This window comes from Lepidochelys olivacea (genome assembly GCF_965140295.1).
Source record: "Lepidochelys olivacea isolate rLepOli2 genome assembly, chromosome: 14".
Lineage (NCBI taxonomy): Eukaryota > Metazoa > Chordata > Testudines > Cheloniidae > Lepidochelys > Lepidochelys olivacea.
The window spans coordinates 6,770,762-6,791,228 of record NC_140424.1 but is presented as its reverse complement, the minus strand read 5'-3'; the positions used below and the strand labels follow the sequence as shown (position 1 = coordinate 6,791,228).

The window sequence follows — 20,467 nt, the reverse complement described above, 5'->3', positions numbered from 1 at the left end:
TCAACGTCACTTCTTAAGACTTCCCATTAATGTCTCAGATCACTGCCCCTATTATAATGGCTTTCTAAAAATACCACTTTGTGTTGTAAATATGCTGTAGTGATGCTGAGAGGGTGATGGGGGAGGGACAGGAACACAGACCCACCACTGAATTCTTTCTTCAGGAACAGCTGGAAGTTCTGGCGGCCTTTCGGGTCCCTCATCAGCTCGTTAAAATTAAAGGCCCATCGCTCCACGCGCATCTTGGTAGGGATTTCCACTCTGCAAAGGTTTCATAGAATCATAGAATATCAGGGTTGGAAGGGACCTCAGGAGGTCATCTAGTCCAACCCCCTGCTCAAAGCAGGAACAATCCCCAACTCAATCATCCCAGCTAGGGGTTTCTCAAGCCTGACCTTAAAAACTTCTAAGGAAGGAGATTCCACCACCTCCCTAGGTAACGCATTCCAGTGCTTCACTATCTTCCTAGTGAAAAAGTTTTTCCTAATATCCAACCTAAACTTCCCCCACTGCAACTTGAGACCATTACTCCTTGTTCTGTCATCTGCTACCACGGAGAACAGTCTAGATCCATCCTCTTTGGAACCCCCTTTCAGGTAGCTGAAAGAAGCTATCAAATCCCCCCTCATTCCGCAGACTAAAAATCCCAGTTCCCTCAGCCTCTCCTCATAAGTCATGTGTTCCAGTCCCCTAATCATTTTTGTTGCCCTCCGCTGGACGTTTTCCAATTTTTCCACCTCCTTCTTGTAGTGTGGGGCCCCAAACTGGACACAGTACTCCAGATGAGGCCTCACCAATGTCGAATAGAGGGGAACGATCACATCCCTCAATCTGCTGGCAATGCCCCTACTTATACAGCCCAAAATGCCATTGGCCTTCTTGGCAACAAGGGCACACTATTGATTCATATCTAGCTTCTCATCCACTGTAACCCCTGGGTCCTTTTCTGCAGAACTGCTGCCTAGCTATTCGGTCCCTAGTCTATAGCGGCGCATGGGATTCTTCTGTCCTAAGTGCAGGACTCTGCACTTGTCCTTGTTGAACCTCATCAGATTTCTTTTAGCCCAATCCTTTAATTTGTCTAGGTCCCTCTGTATCTTATCCCTACCCTCCAGCGTATCTACGTCTCCTCCCAGTTTAGTGTCATCTGCAAACTTGCTGAGGGTGTAATCCACGCCATCCTCCAGATCATTAATGAAGATATTGAACAAAACCGGCCCCAGGACCGACCCTTGGGACACTCCACTTGATACTGGCTGCCAGCTGGACATGGAGCCATTGATCACTACCCGTTGAGCCCGACAATCTAGCCAGCTTTCTATCCACCTTATAGTCCATTCATCCAGCCCATACTTCTTTAACTTGCTGGCAAGAATACTGTGGGGGACCGTGTCAAAAATTTGCTAAAGTCAAGGAATAACAGTCCACTGCTTTCCCCTCATCCACAGAGCCAGTTATCTTGTCATAGAAGGCAATTATATTAGTCAGGCATGACTTGCCCTTGGTGAATCCATGCTGACTGTTCCTGATCACTTTCCTCTCCTCTAAGTGCTTCAGAATTGATTCCTTGAGGACCTGCTCCATGATTTTTCCAGGGACTGAGGTGAGGCTGACTGGCCTGTAGTTCCCCAGATCCTCATCCTTCCCTTTTTTAAAGATGGGCACTACATTGAGCACAAACACCACCGTTTCCCTCTGGAGTCAGGTCACTGCTCGCTGCGGGATTTGGCATATTAATTAAAAACAGAACGCCCTTCACTGGAGTGCAAAGAGATTTCCCTGCGCCGTCTGCTTTCCAGTCTGCTGTAATGAGCTCCTGAGGTCAGCCCACTAGGTAAGTGGTAATTAAACAACCTTCTGCACAGTGAGATCAGGAATGAGGGGCTGATTCTGCTCTGATTTACACCAGTTCTATACTGGTGCCACACCATTGGCTTGCTACTGCTGATTTACACTGGCGTGAGATTAGAATCCAACATAAAATATCTGTCTGGAGGCTGCAATGTGTGGGGGCATTGCATCCCTTCAGCAACACAACACAGCGGTGTACCCAGTTTAATTGACCAGTTCATGTGTGCACTTGCAATGGAATAGATCCCTTAGGGGACACACTGTATGGGTCTGATGCTTCAGTCCTTAGGCAGGGAAATCTCTTGGTGAAGTTTTGCCTGCCTAGGACCTCAGGACTGGGGTCCACACCTATAACTTAGGTAAGTAGGCTCCCTTGTTCATAATTGGCCACATTCTGCTCTCGGGTGAATGGGAACCCTTCACACTCATCCACGAGCAGAATTAGGTCTAGAGGCATGCTATGAATTTATGAACTCCCACACCATTAAGGAAGACTACACTTAAAGAGAAGGCAGATGATACTGCAAGTACAGGTATCAACACTGCCCAAGGACCACTGGCCTTTTCGCTGTTAAGCTACTTCACATGCTAAGAATAGGAAAGCATCGCCACTTATCACAGGAGAGTGGATATCATGATTAGGTCAATGCTGCTTTTTTTCCAATATCCTGCAATATAAAGGCTTTGTAAGCCACGAGTTGGTGGGAGAACAAATACATACAGCTTTGCATTGAGCTCCCAGAACTCAGAGTCATCAGTTATCCAGGGGTTGCTGGGGAGGCATCCAGACATGATGGGATCATTGGAGAGGAACTGTTCACAGTATTTCACAAGCCTGAAAATAATTGAGAATAAACCAAGATGATCGGCTGCAGGCAGCACTTCAACCAGTATGTTTATAAACCTAAGAAAATTATTACACAGAGCTTGGACCTCTTCCTAAGTGCATGCATAACGGGGCCTGGATCCTGAATGGGACCTCTGCAGTATGAATAATAATTAATAAGAACAATTAATCTTTTCCCATACAGCCACAACACGCAACAAAAACACCCACCAAATGTGGGCCTGTATGTTGTCTTTCAAAAGTGGCCAGTGATCTTGGGGGTGGTCCCAGTGTTTGGGAGCTGAACTTAAGACACACACCCACAGTGACTTGAGAAGCAGAGCGAGGAATAGAACCCAGGAATCGGGAGCTCAGATTCCCTCACAGAATAGTTTGCTGCTTTGATATGAAAGGAAGGGAGCAGACAGAAAGGAAAACGGATGTTGCAGGAACCTGAACTAGGATCCAGACAACCTGACTGATGGACGACGGGAACAACTTCTAGAAGGACCTTGAGCAGCTTCCTTACAAAAACAGCATCTTTTAAATTTTGCTGCAATGGGCTCCCTCCCAGGGGCTGTCCTGCCCAGCATCCTGTCTCAGGGAACCCTGGGTAGATGGGAGCTGGCTGAGCATGCCCCAGCTGGCTATCACATTCCTCTCCACAGCTTCTGTATAGCTCATTACTCTGCAGAGCACTTTGAGCTGCTTTACGAATGAAGCCAAAGTCTCTTCTGTTCTCGTTAGAGAAAAGCAGAGAAATATTTAACATCCCACCTCCAGGCGCTGGCCAGACTTGTAATTACACCCAATTTCATTAACACGCTGTGAAAGTTTTTTTCCCCTTCTTCACTTTTGAAAAATTTGTCTGGTTTCTGTGTTTAAAATTCAACCCAGGCTAAGCTGCTGTCACGGGTTCCCAGCTGGGTGCGTGCTGTCCACCGCAGTGATGCTAATAGATATTTTGGCACAGATCCTATAACTATACCCAAAGCATATTGGGGTTTGACACCAGCACACTTGATACTATCTTCTCAGTGGAAATGCCAAGGCATTCAGTGCTCGCATCATTCAGACCAATCCATATATTCTAATCGAGCTGCAAATCTAAACCCATCAGCCCAGGTTACATTGCACTGTCCCTCTAATGATCCAGGCTTTCCAGCTCCTCCTGGATCAATAAAGCACTCTGCTGTGTGCATACTGTCTGGAGACTGACCCTGCCCTAACAAATAAGGCCTGATCTCTGAGATTGGCTCAAGGGCTACATTTCCTCAAAGCTGAGGGAAGCTTAGCTCTAGAGACTGGGTTTGACCCAGTATAGAGACAGGGCTAGTCACTCTTGTGTGAAGTGTTTCATCAGCAACTGTTAGCTAATTAAGCATCACGGCACCCCTGGGAGGTAGGCAAGTGTCCTCAGCTCCAGTTCACAGACTGGAAAACTGAGGCACAGAGAGGTGTATGTGACCTGCCCAAGGCCACAGAGGGGAGACAGAAGCAGAGACAGGCACAGAACAAGAACTCCTGATTCCTTTTCCCCCGCTATAACCACTAGCCCACACTGCCTTCCTCCCAGGCCTTCCTCAATACTGTGACCATTTCACACCCACCTGGGGAAATCCGTTCCCAGGTACCATGGCTCAGTACCAGGTAGATTGCAGGGCCTGGGGGAAGGAATCCTCCCCAGGGGGCATGGAGCAGCAGCCCCACCAATGCATGGAGACTGCTTCAGCCGAAAGATAGGAATGGTGGCCTCCCCGTGTGATGGAGTTGGGGATAGGGCTCGGGGACCCTGCTGTCCTTCCCCGCCCTTTCTCCATAGCCACACAGTGCTGGGTAAGAGGTGCACAGCCTCCCAAATCCTCAGGGCTGTACCAGTCCCGTGACCTGAACGCTCTCTACACTCCCAGGAGAAGGCAGGGCTTGTCTGTGTGCAATTCCAAATATTATCCCACTATGACACATCACAGTCCCCTCGCACTTTCGGTTGATTGATTCTCTGGCCTGTGTTAGGCAGGAGGTCAGACTAGATGATCATAAATGGTCTCTTCTCCTTAAAAATCTATGAATCTCCCAGGCCCACAACTGCCCCTGTCCCAGCATTGCCAATCCCAAGCACTCAAAATTCCTGAGTGACGAGCCCCCTGCCCCACATCATGAGATTGGTCATGAATGTTTAAATATCCTGTAATACACTTTGGGGGAAAGGGAGTTGCCTTCTGGGTTTTGAGTCTCTAGAGGTCACATTCTCAGGTTTTCCTCCACAACCACGAGGGACAGAAACTTGTGGGGGGGTTTTAAATGAAAACTGGGATCGTCTGATGTCATCACATGACTCCAAGAGCTGGGGCTTTAAGACAAAACACCAAATTTCATGAGACTTGCAGTAAAATCGCAAGAGAGGGTGGCACTATATGCAAAACAGCTGGCGGGGCTTGATGTGCCTGGACTGGACTCCAACGTAACTGCCCAGCACATGCAAACCTCTGCAAGAAAATAAGTGACCTATGTCTGAGGTTGGGCATTAATTTCATGGCAAATGCCAAAGGGATGTAACCTCTTTTTGCCAATCGAGCATTACCACATCAAATCTTGCTAGGTCCTTATGACGGTATGGCTGGATGTTCAGTCAGTGTCCATCACTGGCAATCTTCTGCCATCTAAGTTTCCAGCGCCCAGGTCACATAGCTGCAGTCCTTGGTAAACATGCTTTGTAATTCGTTAGTCTCCCATCCCAAGAGCCTTTCTGTTCTGAGAGCATGGCAGGTAATTGGCATGATATGAGATCTGTTTGGGAAAGACCCCAATGGGGAGTAGGGACAGGGGAGGAAGGGCAGCCCGTCACTCGGACTATCCTTCAGACACCACTTTGAACAATGTGGGACAACCAGGATATGTTTACACTGTCTGCGGCACCGAGCCACCCACCCCGAGTCAACAGGCTCTCGGGGCTCATGCTACCACGCCGAAAGAAGCCGTGTAGCCGTCGCGGCTCAGGCTCTGAAGCTCATTCCCCTCCTTAGGCTTCAAAGCCCGACCTCCAGCCTCAGCCTCTAAGTGCTGTCCACACAACTATTTTCAGAGAGCCAGTACAGGTCTGTGGGCCCGGGCTGGGAGGCTGGCTGCCACGGGCAGTGTAGACACGCCCCTCCGCCTCTCCCCCCCCCAAGTGACTTCATTCACCGCATTCCGCAGAACACCCACATCAGGAACTAAAACACGGACACCCAGCGGATGGCGGCAAAGCGGGTTGTGGAGGGTGGGGAGGGGAAGTGTCCATCTCCATTGGTCACTCAGCCCACCACAGCCAACGGATGGGAGACAGAGACACAGCTGAATCACAGCAAAGCAGTTTGTGAAAAGCAGCTGTTGCATTCTGATACTGTACAGCTGGATTCCACCGCCCAGATACGTTATCTGTCTAACAAACTGGTAGATCAGGTGCTTTCCACTGCTGGAACCAGAAAGTTTTCTTTATTGATGGTGCTTTGTTCCACCCTGTTTTCCCAAATAATCTTTTTCTTTTAACCCAGAACCTGGGTTACATTCACAGCCCTTCAGGATACTGACTTTCTGTCAAAACAATGGTGGTGCTGATGAATATGATAGGGTACCTATACTCAGTCCCTGCTTAGTCAAAGTTCCTATTGGTTATAACCGGAATCTTAATGAAAGACCTGATCCTGTTTCCATTTCAGTTTATGGCTAAGCAGAACTGAGCCTTCATGCCAGGACTGGGACTCAGAGCCTTCTCTGCTTTATGGGTGATCTTGGTTTTACCACCACTTTCCAATCCAGTTATTACACAGCCTTGAGAACACAGTGTGAGACCATGCAATGGATTGCCCTAGTCAGTCACCAGCTGCCAGAGTAAATAGGTTAATCATCTCATTAACGGAAGAGAATTTAAGACTAATTAATGTAGGGGCATAAGGGAATGAGAGCTTACCCTCCAAGGGAGACGGAAGACTTCACTGTGGACTTCATGAGGACCTGCTGATAGTACATGATCTAAGAGGCACAGATATGGTTTGTAGTTAGTAGAATTGCAGTCATGTGAGTGAAAGCTGGTCATCTACTTCTGCATCCCTTCTGCAAGATAGCGGGACAGTTACAATAGTTTCTGCATCACCCCTAACAAGTGGGTGTCCATGGAGTCCAGAATCCCTGAATGATTTTATCACCATGGTTATTTTCATGAGGGTTTTTCAAATGTCACGAGAATGTTCTATAATGTGCAAGTAATTAGCCGGAGTTCCCCATACTCTATCAGAATGGAATAATAGCTGCAACGGCACTTCTGTCTGCACAATGAGTCTGATCACCTCCAGATGCTCTGGAGCATTTAGGTGTGCAATTATCATTGCTACTTGGTTGTCTCTATGCTGGCAACTTTGGAGATATTTCCTAACATGGCTCTACCACAGGTGCAGCTCCATCAGCATTCAGCGATGGTGGGAGTGTTTTTACCACCACATTGTTTAATCCCACTCTGAGCTTTCCCACCATTGCTAGAAATGAGGGCAGTGCAATGCGGAGAGATTTCCTGAAAATGCATTAGACTGAAAGCTTTTGGAGGCAGGAACAACGTTGATCCGTGTGTATGAGAAGCACCTATCTTTGGGCACTAATGCAACACAAATTCCAACAATAATAATAGAAAAACACCTAATATTTGCGAAGAAGTGAAGGTCACATTACCTCTCTTCTGTAAACATCAATGGTTTTTTTCTGTAAAACAAAGAAGCAAAAGCATTAAAGTTGGGTGGGTACTCAAAACTACTCTTTAAAAGAAGAAAAAGATTCCCTATTGGGCACCTTTCTCCCGTTTAACCCTCATTACAATTGAAAACAAATACAGGTTAGCATCCAAGCAGCTCATCTAATCATAGTACCATCAATTCTTATTTAGTTTGCAGAAGAGTGAGGGGGGGATTTGATAGAAGCCTTCAACCACCTGCAGGGGGGTTCCAAAGTGGATGGATCTCGGCTGTTCTCAGTGGTGAGAGATGACAGAACAAGGAGCAATGGTCTCAAGTTGCAGTGGGGAAGGTTTAGGTTGGATATTAGGAAACACTGTTTCACTAGGAGGGTGGTGAAGCACTGGAATGGTTACATGGGGAGGTGGTGGAATCTCCATCCTTAGTGGTTTTTAAGACCCGGCTTGACAAAGCCCTGGCTGGGATGATTTAGTTGGGGATTGGTCCTGCTTTGAGCAGGGGGTTGGACTAGATGACCTCCTGAGGTCTCTGCCAACCCTCATCTTGTATGATTCTAATGCTAAGTGCATCTACAGACCATATGTGGTTCCATTAAATGTATATATTGTACAGTGCTGCCTACTCCATTACAGCCCATGTGCATTCAATTACAGGGTTATTCTAATAGAGCTAAAATAGATGCATTTAGCAGACACAGATTAGATCATTCAATATTAGTTAAAGGAGACAGGAATCAACACGTTGCAAAATATAAACACCACAATTAAAAAGCCTCAGAAACAATATCTGCTGTGGAAAGGTGCTTAAATTGTGGTTGGAACAGCTCACACTATGTTATCTGTCATCCACAAATGAACAAGCATTGAAGGCAAGAAATTAACTGCAGGGTATTTATTCACACAGCTTCCTTTGAAGTGCAGCACAGTTATTTTGTCTTGAATAAACTGAAGGAGAGAGAAGGAAAGGCAGGTAAAGCCAGGGATCTTGCAGGCAAGCCTCTAAAACCTTGTGGAGGCTTTTTAGCCCCGTGTGTCCCATTAAAGTCATGCAGCTAATCTGCCATGTGTAATCTTTGGAGCTGCAGCCCAGAATTATCCCATCTAATTAACACTGTGGAAGAATCAGGGACATGGATTGCTTTGTGGGAGGCTAGCGCTTGTGAAAAGTGCTGGCTTGGCAGCCCTAAAGACCCAAGTCCTTTGTCCACTGAGCTAGTACAGGGTGGACAACAAGACCAGCAAATGTTACACACACACACACACACACACACACACGGTCTCGCCAGTGAACCTCAGCCTTTACCTTGGCAGCTGCATCTGTATTGAGGCAAAACTCCCACTGCAGTTCACAGGAGTTTTGCCTGGAAAAGGGCTGAAGGATTGGGCCCTTAATTTAAAAATTTGGCAGCAATGTTGATGGGCTGCAGTAATACCATTTGGAAAGTTAAATTTGCAGACATGAGGGAGAGATGCTTCTCTTTAAAACAAAAGCTTAGATTATTCAGAATCTGTACATGCCATGTGGGTAGCAGAAATATGTCCAGCACATCAGATCCAGTCCCGGGACCAGGTGCTGGACACCTCTGACCCACCCCCCAAAAATAATTCATTACTTCTGCTTTCTCCCAATTGCTGCCTACTCCCCTCAGACCACCAGTGCCACGTTTGCTTGCTATGATCAGAGAGCTACCACTCTACAGCTTCACACACGCACCCCGTTACACATACGGAGGGAGAAAATGTGCATGCCCGGCTGTTTCTGACAGGATATACTCACCACCTCAGTGACAAGAGCAGGATATGCAGCAGAGCATCCAGTATGCACCATGCAAACACAAATCCAACCTGTGTGATGCTAACACAACCTATCCTGTGTGGTACTAACACAGATCTAACCTACATGACATAAGCAGGAGAAGGTCTTTTTCAGAGACGTCCATTGGAAAGATCATGAATAGCTCTGACCTGCTGCAGTGAAAGCGAGCTCAGCTGAAACAAACAAGCTAATAGGAAAAGCAAAAACAATTTCTGCACCAATGAGAGTGGTTCTCCACTAGATACATGCAGGACCTGATGTGAATGAGAGTGAGGCTTACACAAGAAGGGGAAAATGCAACCCCTCGGAGTACAATAAGATCTTTACACATGTGGGATCCAATGGCCTTAGTCTGCCTTTGGAGGACTTTGCATTTGATGGAGGACACAACTGACTTGCTTAGATGGAAGGGACTGATAAGTAGCAAGTGCTGGTGAAAGACAGGGAACGAGAGAGCTTATTAACAACAGGGGCATTGCTCCTGTTGCCTGTGTAGTGGCAGAACTCCTGTGGGTGTCTGTAGGATGCAAGGAATCAGGCTCGGAATGTAAATGGTACTGGAATACTTCAAGACAATGACAGGTTTCAGAGTAGCAGCCGTGTTAGTCTGCATTCGCAAAAAGAAAAGGAGGACTTGTGGCACCTTAGAGACTAATAAGTTGGTTAGTCTCTAAGGTGTCACAAGTCCTCCTTTTCTTTTTGAAGACAATGGGAATTCTGCTTGAGTCTGGGCTGCAGGCTCATTATTTGCAACAAGCCTGTTATTCTGCACATAGTTAAATTGGTAGTAGAAATTTGCACCCACTGTGTCTGTGACATTGGGCCAGATTCTGGGACCAGTGAAGTCAATGGGAAAACTTTTGTTTCTTTCAATGCAGCATCAGGTCCATTGTAAGTACTGTGAGAGCTGATAGCATACTACATACAGGGACTAAAGATCAGCCTGTGTTTGCACACATTTCCTGGTCTGAGTTGGTGCCGCTGGCTAACTAGCACCTATTATAGCCGTATAAAGATTCCTCACATTTCTACATGCGTTGTCTTTATTTCAGATCCAATTGCTGTAGCCATGGAGGGCAGAAAATCATCTGTTTCTACCCATTCCCATAGGACAGACTGAAACCCACTGCACTTCTACTACCTTAGAAAGCATCTTCTCTGGAGAACTACAGTTCTATTCCAACCAAGCTATTTCATGTATAATGGGAGTTCACTATCTTCCTGAGGAGCCCTGAGACATAATCAGAACCCTTCAGATTTACCAAGTGCTGGCTAAACTATTCTACTTGCTGAGGCATGAGGGTGGCTGGTGCGGTTAATTTTAGGAGACATCAATGGGTTAACTCCATTAGATCAGAAAGAAAAATTTTCTAAATGAAATAAAAGGCCCCCGCACCATGGGTGGTGGGTATCGTAGGCAGGCGTAGGCTGTGCCTCCCCAAACAGCCTCGTGTTGCCCCGTCCATGCTGCGCCCCCAGGCCAGGCCCTGTTCTGCAGTTCCCAGAGCTCTGCCCTAGCTGGCCCGGGCTGGCTGGCCTGCCTCCCGCAGGGACTCAGGGTGACCGGTGCTGGGGCCGTGCTGCTCGGAGCACCGGGGCTGAGGGCACTGGGGCCGTGCCGCCTGGAGCACTGGGGCTGGGGACAGCCCGGCTGGCTCCCAAGCACCAGGGCTGGGGGCCTGCCACTCGGCGCACCTGGGCTGGCCATGCCGTCTGGAGCACCGGGGCCGACTGTGCCACCCGGCTGCCCAGAGCGCTGCTGCCCGGAGCACCAGGGATCGGGTGCTGCCGCCCGGTGCTCTGGGGCCGGCTGCCCGGAGCACCAGGACTGGAGCCTCGCCACCCAGTGCCAGAGGTGCTCTGGACTCCTGCAGGGGAGGGGCGCAAAAGTGGAGGGGGAGGGTAGAAGGGGAGGGGAGGGGCTTTGGGCACAAGGGGCGGGGCCGGGGCTAGCCTCCTCCAATGGCCGCCTATGCCCCCCCGCTGATCTTTATTATCCTGGATGGATATTTCTGACAGACACAGTGCAGCTGGATGAGGAGAGAGGAAAGGAGGATGCCCAGCAGAATGGGTGGAGACGGTTTTCATGGAAGTTAAGATGCTCTAGTCTTCTACAGCGCAACAGATCAAGGGCCTCAGAGGCCGGCAGACAGCCATGCCACACGCAGGAGAAACAAGTAACTGGTGGGAAAGAGAAAAAGGGGGAGGGGGGAGAGTAAATTAAATGTTACTTAGAACAATAAATCCGTGAATGAAATTGACATTGTTGCTCTTCAGAAAAAAATCAAAGCTCTTCTCCAAGCTGTCTGTGTTGTAATACCACTCACGTCCTACCTAAGCACCTGGCGGCATTCGTTTGGAAAGTATTCCTGAGTATTCAGTTTACATTCAGGGCTGGAACCTCCCCTCCCTGCATGCCCTTTGTATTGACTTCAGTGAGAGCTTTGGGTGTGCCAGGGATGCAGGAGAGCCAGACTTTGACAAGACAAATGGGTTTGTTTCTGAAGCAGGAGGAGTGAGCTTACTTTGGAAATGAAGGCCCTGCAGCAAAAGGTAATGTGTCACCGCAATGAAGAGGCTGGCACAGTGAGCCCTCTGCGGGAGAGGTCAAAGTGCAGCCATCTACTCCATTCCCAATTTGAGGGTCACAAGCAGGTGTCAGGGGTCATGGCCCCTCCCCCTTCCATATTGCTAAACTGGAAGGTGGTCCCAGCTAGATAGGAGGAGGCAGGGTCCAAATTAGATGGGTGGGGGTGCCAGGGGCATCACAGATCGGGGGGTCATGGCATGGTAGCTGAGCACACTGAATCTGGGATGAATTGAAAGATGAGCACAGTATGGAATACGTGATTCCCCATTCCCTCCCAAAGGCTGGTGGGAGTTTTGCTGGGTTTGCAGGATAATGCCCACTGTGCCCCTCTCTAGATGGTTGTTTTCTCCCCTTGCTTTCCCAAGTACTAAATTCACACAACCCTACACACAGGGATGGGAGCTGTGATTTAAACAATCAGATTCTGAAACAGCAACTGGATCCCCCCAAAGGCATGAAACCATTAGGAAGTAACTTCCTTCTTGGTCACTTGGCTTTTTCCTGGAGTGGGGCCCCAAACATATCCCCCAAATCCACAACCTCTCCCGCCTGTTTTGTAGAAATGAATTGCTGATTCTCAGTCCAGTGTCCAAGCCTTCCTCCACGTCACCAGTCAACAGCATAATTACCCCCCTGGTTCAGAGTTTCAGGAGAAAGCGGTGGACTGGGCGGGCCATTGGGACTGGTCTCCCCTCTCACCACTAGAAATAACAGTGGAACATCGCTGGAGCAGGGAGATGAAACGTGCACTGCCAGGATCCGTGCTGCACCTGTCATGTGGGAGAGGGCTTCAGCCTCCAGAACTGTCAATCTGGCCGCGTTTTACAATCCTTAACTCCACACTGCGCATTTTAAGACAACAAAAGAAGGAATCCCAGCAGCCTCGCACCCACAGCTGCACTTAGCTCCCCTTAGCTTCCTCCCACAACATTCCCCGCCCCAGCATCTCTACTTTCACTGCTTCTGTCTCTGCTAGAAACCCATCCCAGCGACTGTAAACGCTCTAGGTTTAGGTTGGATATGAGGAAAAAACTTTTTCACTCGGAGGATGGCGAAGCACGGGAATGAGTTATCTAGGGAGGTGGTGGAATCTCCTTTCTTAGAGGTTTTTAAGGTCAGGCTTGACAAAGCCCTGGCTGGGGTGATTTAGTTGGGGATAGGTCCTGCTTTGAGCAGGGGGTTGGACTAGATGACCTCCTGAGGTCCCTTCCAACCCTGATCTTCTATGATTCTGTGCATCCTGGCTCTCCTCTGCCACCTACAGCTTGTCTACATGGCGATTTAGTGCCTGGCAAGCCAGAGTGTGAATCTACTGTGCATTCGCTTGCCATGCACTCACTGGCCACGTGGATCCTGCTGCCACACATTGAAAGTTTCCTCGTGTGCTCTGACGTACTGCTCCTTGGAACTGGAGTACGACAAAGTGCAGGAGGGAATTTTTAGTAAGTGGGCGCAGGGTCCACGTGGCCAATTACTGTGCAGCAGCTAATGCGTCATATCGATTCACACACCCCGACTTGCCGTGTGTGAACTCACCGCATAGGCAAGCCTTTAGGTTGAATTCAGAGACCCACTAAACATACCGCCACTTTTTCCCAACCCACTACACATTCATCCCCCCTTCCAATGCAAAATCACCCTCCCGACCTGCCGTGCACTATCTCCGACAAAGAGATAAATCCTACACTCGGATTTATACAGGAATATCATTCAGCGGCCAAGAGCCATTTACCATTTTCCCTTAATGAGTGTAAAACAGATTAAATTGAGTAATACCCATCAACCAGTGAATTATCACAATTATCCAGTGCAGAAGCTTAATGTCCCCCTAGGCTTAAATCAAAATGCCAATTAGTGAAAGGCTTCAGCCAGTCTCATCTGACCGTCACATGCTCTACAAAACGTTTTGCGTTGTGGGGTTTGTATCAGCATTCAAGGAGCATGCACGCAGCCCTGTCACTTGCGACAAAGTTCCAAAGGCAGCATGCTATGGGGCTGGTCATACCATACAGATACACAGCAACTGAAAGAGGAAAAGATGAGATGTACCAAAGCGTCTCCTAATCAAGAATCCTTTGTCTGGTCCAAACCTGGCGGGAGGAAGGGAGGAGCTCCTGGCACAACGCTGTGCCCTGGCTCTGAATACAAGCTGCCGAGGATTAACCCCTTTTGCTGGTGAATATCCTGGATTGTTGGGGCAAAATGCCCCCCGAGGGCTGTCCACGTGCTGCAGGTAGATCAGTTCCAAGTGGCACACAGAACATACCTGGGTGCACCAATAATCAGTGCAGAGCATATAAAGGACTAGTTTCTACAGCAACAGAGATGGGCCCAGGTGGTATTTGGATCTGGAGTTCTGGGTCAGGCCCACCTCTTCCTCTGCTACTCCACCATGGGAGTAAGTGGGGGTTGTAAGAGACATTTGAGGGTACTGTTGCCTGTTTTCACTGTGATACTGATTCCGAGTCGCTGCTGCCTGAAGGTAAAAGGCCAGATCCTCAGCGCAGCTGATCTGAGGATCTGGCCCCACTGGGGAGAAGATGCCACTGTTCAGCATACTGGCATGATTATAAAGTCTCACGGCATGTGTGTGTCACTTGTTACTACAGCACTAGTGATCCATTCAGGCATTCCACCGAAGATGCTTCTCGCAACCACTCCTTAAGGAGCCACTACACAGGACCAGCCATTGGTCATTCAGCTCCCTACAGAAAAGGGCAATGGGGGGTTAATATTCACCCGCAGCTCCCATGGGCGCAGCCAATTTCTGGAGCCTGCTTGCCCACCCTGCAGACTGGCCTGCATAGGGAGACGTGGCCTAGGCTTTAGGCATAAGTCAAGAGGCAGCATAAATCAAGAGGCCCTTGTTGGGGCCTCGCTCGACCAAGCCTTCTTCCCAGCACTGCTTGCCCCTTTCTGCTGTGCTCTGTCACCATCACCTTGAAAAAGAACAAGAGGGACCCAAGCCCCAGCGTCTCCACAAAGACAAATGACCACACAGAAACGCAAAGCGCCTCCTCCTGTCTCTGAAATGCACCTTGTGGGTTACTGATGTCCATCTGGACCTCCACAAAACTTACTTCATGCAGGGTCATAGCCCAGACCCAAGCAGTCTGGGCTATGCAGTCTGGGCTCCTCTTTGCAGCCAGCTGTATCTCCTCAGAGTCGGAAGGTAAGAGCAGAAAATGTTTTCCATTCATGTAATTGTTGAGTCCCTTTCTGAGGATATGTAGGTGCTCAGGCAAACCCTGTTCCGTGTTTCCAACTGCAGGAGCATTCCTGCCCCCTGGGTTTCACTCTGAATTTCACGTAGTGCGAAGCCAAAACCTTCAGGTTTCATATCGAAACCATACGGAGCTGTGCGTTGAGCATGATTTTGATGTCAACACATAAATCATCCCAAGCACAGTTAAACATGGCCTAGGCATGCTCAGATCCTTTCAGTGACAGCAGTCCCGAGTTTCAAGTCTGCAACACACCCTGAAACCAGGGGGGTAGCGAGCATGCCCTGATTTCACTGCAAATGTTTTCTGCAGCTCTAGTGCTGACCTAAATATGTCAATCAACAACTAAGTCCCACCGGCTCACTCCTGAGTGGCTAAGAGATGTGTCCCTCTCCATGAGGTGGCCAATCACAGAGCAGAATGGTTAACTAGCACTTGCCTTTCCCACATCTCCTGGGCTGACCAAAGTACAAAGGAACACTGCCATGGGAGGAAGAGGAGCAGGAGTCTCAGAGTAAAGAAAGTGCTGTTCCTATGTAGTGCACTGAAGTGTCTTTAGGGTGACCAGATGACAAGAACAAAATATCAGGACATGGTGTTGGGGGGGGGGGGGCAGCCACAGGCTCACACACACACACCCCCTGCTAGGGCCGGCTCTAGGGTTTTTGCCGCCCCAAGCAAAAAAAAAAAAAAAAAAAAAAGCCGGAGTACCACCAAAGGAAAATATCAGGACAAATGGCGTCCCGACCATACATTGGTCAGGACGTGGGACAAACAACTAAATATCAGGACAGTCCCGATTTTACCTGGACGTCTGGTCACCCTAAGTGCCTTTGATGTACAAAGCCCCACTGGCAAGGGCAAAGGAGAAGCACTGAAATGACAGGTGATTATTTCCAAGGCAGTGGGATTACTGTAACTGTGCTTCTACTTGTGATAGCACTAGCTAGAAGCTGGGAGTGAGCGACGGGATGGATCACTTGACGATTCCCTGTTCTGGTCATTCCCTCTGGGGCACCTGGCATTGGCCGCTGTCGGAAGCCAGGATACTGGGCTAGATGGACCTTTGGTCTGACCCAATCTGGCCATTCTTATGTTCTGGTGTTTACAGAGTCTGGAAACAGGCAGATTACACTGACTTCTTCATGCACTCCAGGACGGCACTTGAAATTAAGAACCAGCCCATGAAATGAAGTGCCCACCCTGCGCCAATGCACTGAGCTCCACCTCTGGAAACTGCAGCCTCATTATCGAGCACTGTTAACAGCTCTCCTCTCTGCTGGGAGCTGCGCAGGGGGTTGTGAGACTGGAGCTGAGCGAGAGACGTGACCTGGGGGATCCTGGGCATGAAAAATGCCAGATTCCAGCTACGCATCCCGGACTCGCATCGCTGTGGCCACACAGCCCAGATCTCGCTTCCCTTCTCAGCCAGAACCATTCACTGGCAGAGTTGGATCTCAGGAAGAACCAACCGGGGAACCACAGGGTGGAGCACCTCTGCCATGCCCTGAAAAAGGTGGACTGCACAGTCCAGATCCTGTGGGCTTTGAGACCATCCTTGGCTTTAGAAGCCCAAAACCATAAGGGAAAATTTGAAGTCTCAGATAAGGCCCCTTTTGAAGATGCATCTCTTTGAAATGCATTGGTCACTCCATACCTACAAATCGGGTTTTGAATCCTTCCTACCACCGGCCTCTTTCACGGTTATGTATCTCAGTTAGTGCCTACAATATGCTCCTCCCCACTCCTTAACACTGGCCTTTGTATTACAGCGTTGCCATTCACTGCTTCTAAATATGAAGTAATTGCTCGTGTTGTCCCTGCTTGGGGAAAATCCCTCTCATAACCTTATAGCTGACTTCCTTGGCTATCTTAACCTAAACTGAAAAGTATTACCTTTCTCCAATTATTTTTACCCTTAATTTGCAGGATTTTCCAGTTTCTCTATCTTGCTTATTTGCTTTATTGTCCCATCTCCAAGACACTCATGAAAGGTGCAATAGAAACCGCGGAAGTTATATTAATATTAGTAACAAACGCTATCATTTCAATTAGCAATTGTGACTAACACGACATCTTTATCAGTAAGCTCTACTGCTATTCACAGATTTTAAGACCAGAAGGGCCTATTATGACCATCTAGTTGGACATGCTGCATAACACAGGCCTGAGAATTTTACCCTTTAATCCCTGCCTCAAACCCAGTAACCTGTGGTTGAAATACAGCCCCTCTTTTAGAGAGGTATCCATTCTTATTTTAAAAGAATGAAAGTGATGGAGAATCTATCACATGCCTTGGTAAGTTGTTCCAGCGGATGACTATGCCTTATTGCTGAAAATCTGCATCTCATTGGACTTCATCCAACCACAACCCACTAGGTAGCACTAAAAGCCACCTCAAAAGTGCCATGACTCAGCTGCTATTTATTCCAAAAAGACTCTAAAAACATCTAGACAGTGAGCAGCTTGTATAGCAGCTAACTATCCCAGGCAAGAAGCAAGCACTTTGATACTGCTCATTCCAAAATCAGCTTCGAAGAAGTAATTTTGATATCTGAAATGAACTATCAATGAGAATATTTTCTCTTCAGCTAGTGATATAAAGGAAAACTAATTAGCAGACTAAGATGCAATAGCCTGGGCCCAAGCAGAGTCATGAATAAAGCAAACTGCAGTTGGATTAGTGCACATGTTTCTCCTGTTCTCATTGTTCCACATGTATTATAGCTAGATCTAGGTCCTATTGCAAACATTAGTAAAACTGCCATTGGCTTCAGTAGGAGCAGGATTTGACCATCAGGGCAAGATCCCCCAAAGAGCTGAGTGCTTGGTGAGAAGACTAAAAGTATCATTGTTCTGCTCAGTTCCTTGCAGATTGAGCCTCAGGAGTTTGGGAAAGCCACCAGTCTAGAGGGGCCAGAAAGTCTGGCATTTTTCAAGAAATGCAAGAAAAGCTGCTAGTCAGATGCTGGAAAAGTCTTGTGTTCCAGCCGATTATTTTAGTGCATTAGTTCCAATCAAACTTTGAAATGTAAAAAAAGAAACAGGAAGCATCCTATCCACTTTGCATGGAGAAGATTAACTTCCAGAGACAACCACCCAGAGGCGCAGCTTAGAGCCCCAAACCGCTAGAGCTGCTCAAAACAGTTTCATCCATGTTGGATTGATGGAAAATGGATTTTTAACTAAATAGAAATCTTCACTCAAAAACTTCCATTTGCATCTAAAATGTTTGGGTCTTTGTTGAAAAATTGAGACTGTGAAAAATTGAAAACGTTTGCTTTTTAGCAAAACCCCCCAAAATTGCAAAGATATCCCTCCCCCAGACACCCACTGCTCTGCGTAGCCACTTTTCTCTTTCCTATTCCCTCTCTCTTTCTGCCCCTTTTTCTTGTTTCACTCTTCTCTTCTTGCCTTCTCCTTTCTTTGTGCTGCTCTCAGTTACTAACAGCAACCTACCAAATCGTACTAATTTTCATTTATTTCTGTATTTACCTTCTTTAGATTTAGAATAAATAAAAAGAGCCCACAGACGCTGTTAACTATATAAAAATTACAAAAATTGAAAAGAACGAGGAGTACTTGTGGCACCTTAGAGACTAACACATTTATTTGGGCATAAGTTTTCGTGAGCTAAAGCCCACTTCATCAGATGCATGCAGTGGAAAATACAGTAGGATGGCTTTAGCCCACGAAAGCTTATGCTCAAATAAATTGGTTAGTCTCTAAGGTGCCACAAGTTCTCCTCATTCCTTCTGCTGATACAGACTAACACGGCTACCACTCTAAAAACTGAAAAGCAATACAATGAGTTCAACCCATCTACGAACACAAACACTATACTGCCCCCAGACATTGGTCTCTACTGCAATCCACCCGCCTCTTTCCAAAGGCCAGGGGAAATAAACAAGCCCTGCAGAGTGCTCTGAAAGCCAGCAGTCTGGACTAGATGTGGGAGGCCTTTACAGAGAATGCCTGCTGACCGCCCCCTCCCTATTATATCTAGGGGAATCTAACAGCAGTGCTTCCACTAACTTCAGCTACAGCAGTATATCCCAGGGAGAGAGGGAACACAAAGGGTCTGATTCTGATCTCCCACTGGTGTTAATCGGGAGTAACTCCACTAAACACAATGGTGTTACACTGGCATGAAGGAAAAGAATGGAGAATCCAGCTCGTAATGTGAACAGTGAGAGGCACAGTCCCCTTGCCCCTTGCACTAGTGTTCATTATTTGTCGCTTGTGTCCATGACATTCTCTAGGATTGCAGTATGCTAAAAGTGAATTTTGGATTTCTTTGTAGTTGCCTGTTATTACTGCCCCTGGGGCTTATTTTCTATCCCTAAACTAAAGTGTAAAATCTTTCCTGATAATCTGCAGATTTTGCAGTACAGAACGTGGGAACACTGGGTTGGGGTTTCAATCATAGACTTAATGTATCCGTGTGCGTTGGTGGAAAGGGCCCCCTGACGATCCAGAAGCCTGCAGTCCTCGTTTATCTACAGAGCAGGCACAGCAGGGGCACTAGGAGTATACTCTTCCCATCACCCTACCAATATACTTCAGCCTTCAGCCCAAAAGCTGAGAGGGTGTTAAGGTTCACATGGCCCATGCAGGGCCCAATCAAAGCCCATTGAAATCAATGGAAACTCTCACACTGACTTCAGTGGGCATGGCATCAGGCCTTCACTCCTTGGGCTCTCTGCTGAGATGCTAACAAGGGAGTCAACTGTGCTAGTGATTTGTTTCTTTTGTTGTGGGGGCTTTCTTCCGTCCAGTAGGAACTGAACTGAGAACCATTAACTCGTTTCACGTAAGCCACTGAATAGCCATCAGATGATTAATGACTTTTGAAAACATTTGCAAACCTAAAGACCTCTTTCCAGGATGCTAGCTATAATATTGTGCAGGGGAGTCTATCTTATTACTCTTTTCAGTCTCTGTTTGGATCCTCCAGCCCAACAGCAGCTCACATTTTTATTTCCTTTTAAAGCACATTTCAGTAGCTCCCACTTAGAGCAAAAAGAGAAAATACTAAACCCTAGCATTTTACTCTGCTTTTCAGTCGCCATGGCAACAGAACCCACTTGCCCAAAGCAATTATCTCCCTCTGACATTTAAGGGCTGCTATGAAAATGAAAAGTTTACTGGAGATAGGATAAGTTTCGTCAAAGCAACCATCGCCTTTGATCAATGAGAAATGTTCTGCCTTCGTTCACCAAGCACAGGCCAAGCATGTGCTGTCAGCTGCGGCCCTAGGTATGTAAATATGGGACCACTTGAAATAACTGACTCACGGTCTCCACTATTCACCTTCAGCAGAGCCATGGGTGAAAGATAAGGACAGTTCTAACTACCACCGCATACACTTAATCCTATAGATCAGTGGTTCTCAACCTTTCTAGACTACTGTACCCCTTTCCAGAGTCCGATTTGTCTT

General features: G+C 47.6%; 1 protein-coding gene across 1 annotated transcript in view; it reads right to left on the bottom strand.

Moving 5' to 3' along the window:
- RGS9 (regulator of G protein signaling 9) overlaps positions 1 to 20,467 on the bottom strand; it is a 78,407-nt gene that overhangs the window by 18,520 nt on the left and 39,420 nt on the right. The window contains exons 13-16 of the mRNA XM_084646772.1: positions 7,379 to 7,408; positions 6,627 to 6,688; positions 2,573 to 2,686; positions 146 to 261 (exon numbers count right to left, since the gene is read on the bottom strand). Of these exons, the coding sequence (XP_084502898.1) occupies positions 146 to 261; positions 2,573 to 2,686; positions 6,627 to 6,688; positions 7,379 to 7,408 (322 nt within the window). The remainder of the gene's footprint in view (positions 1 to 145; positions 262 to 2,572; positions 2,687 to 6,626; positions 6,689 to 7,378; positions 7,409 to 20,467) is intronic.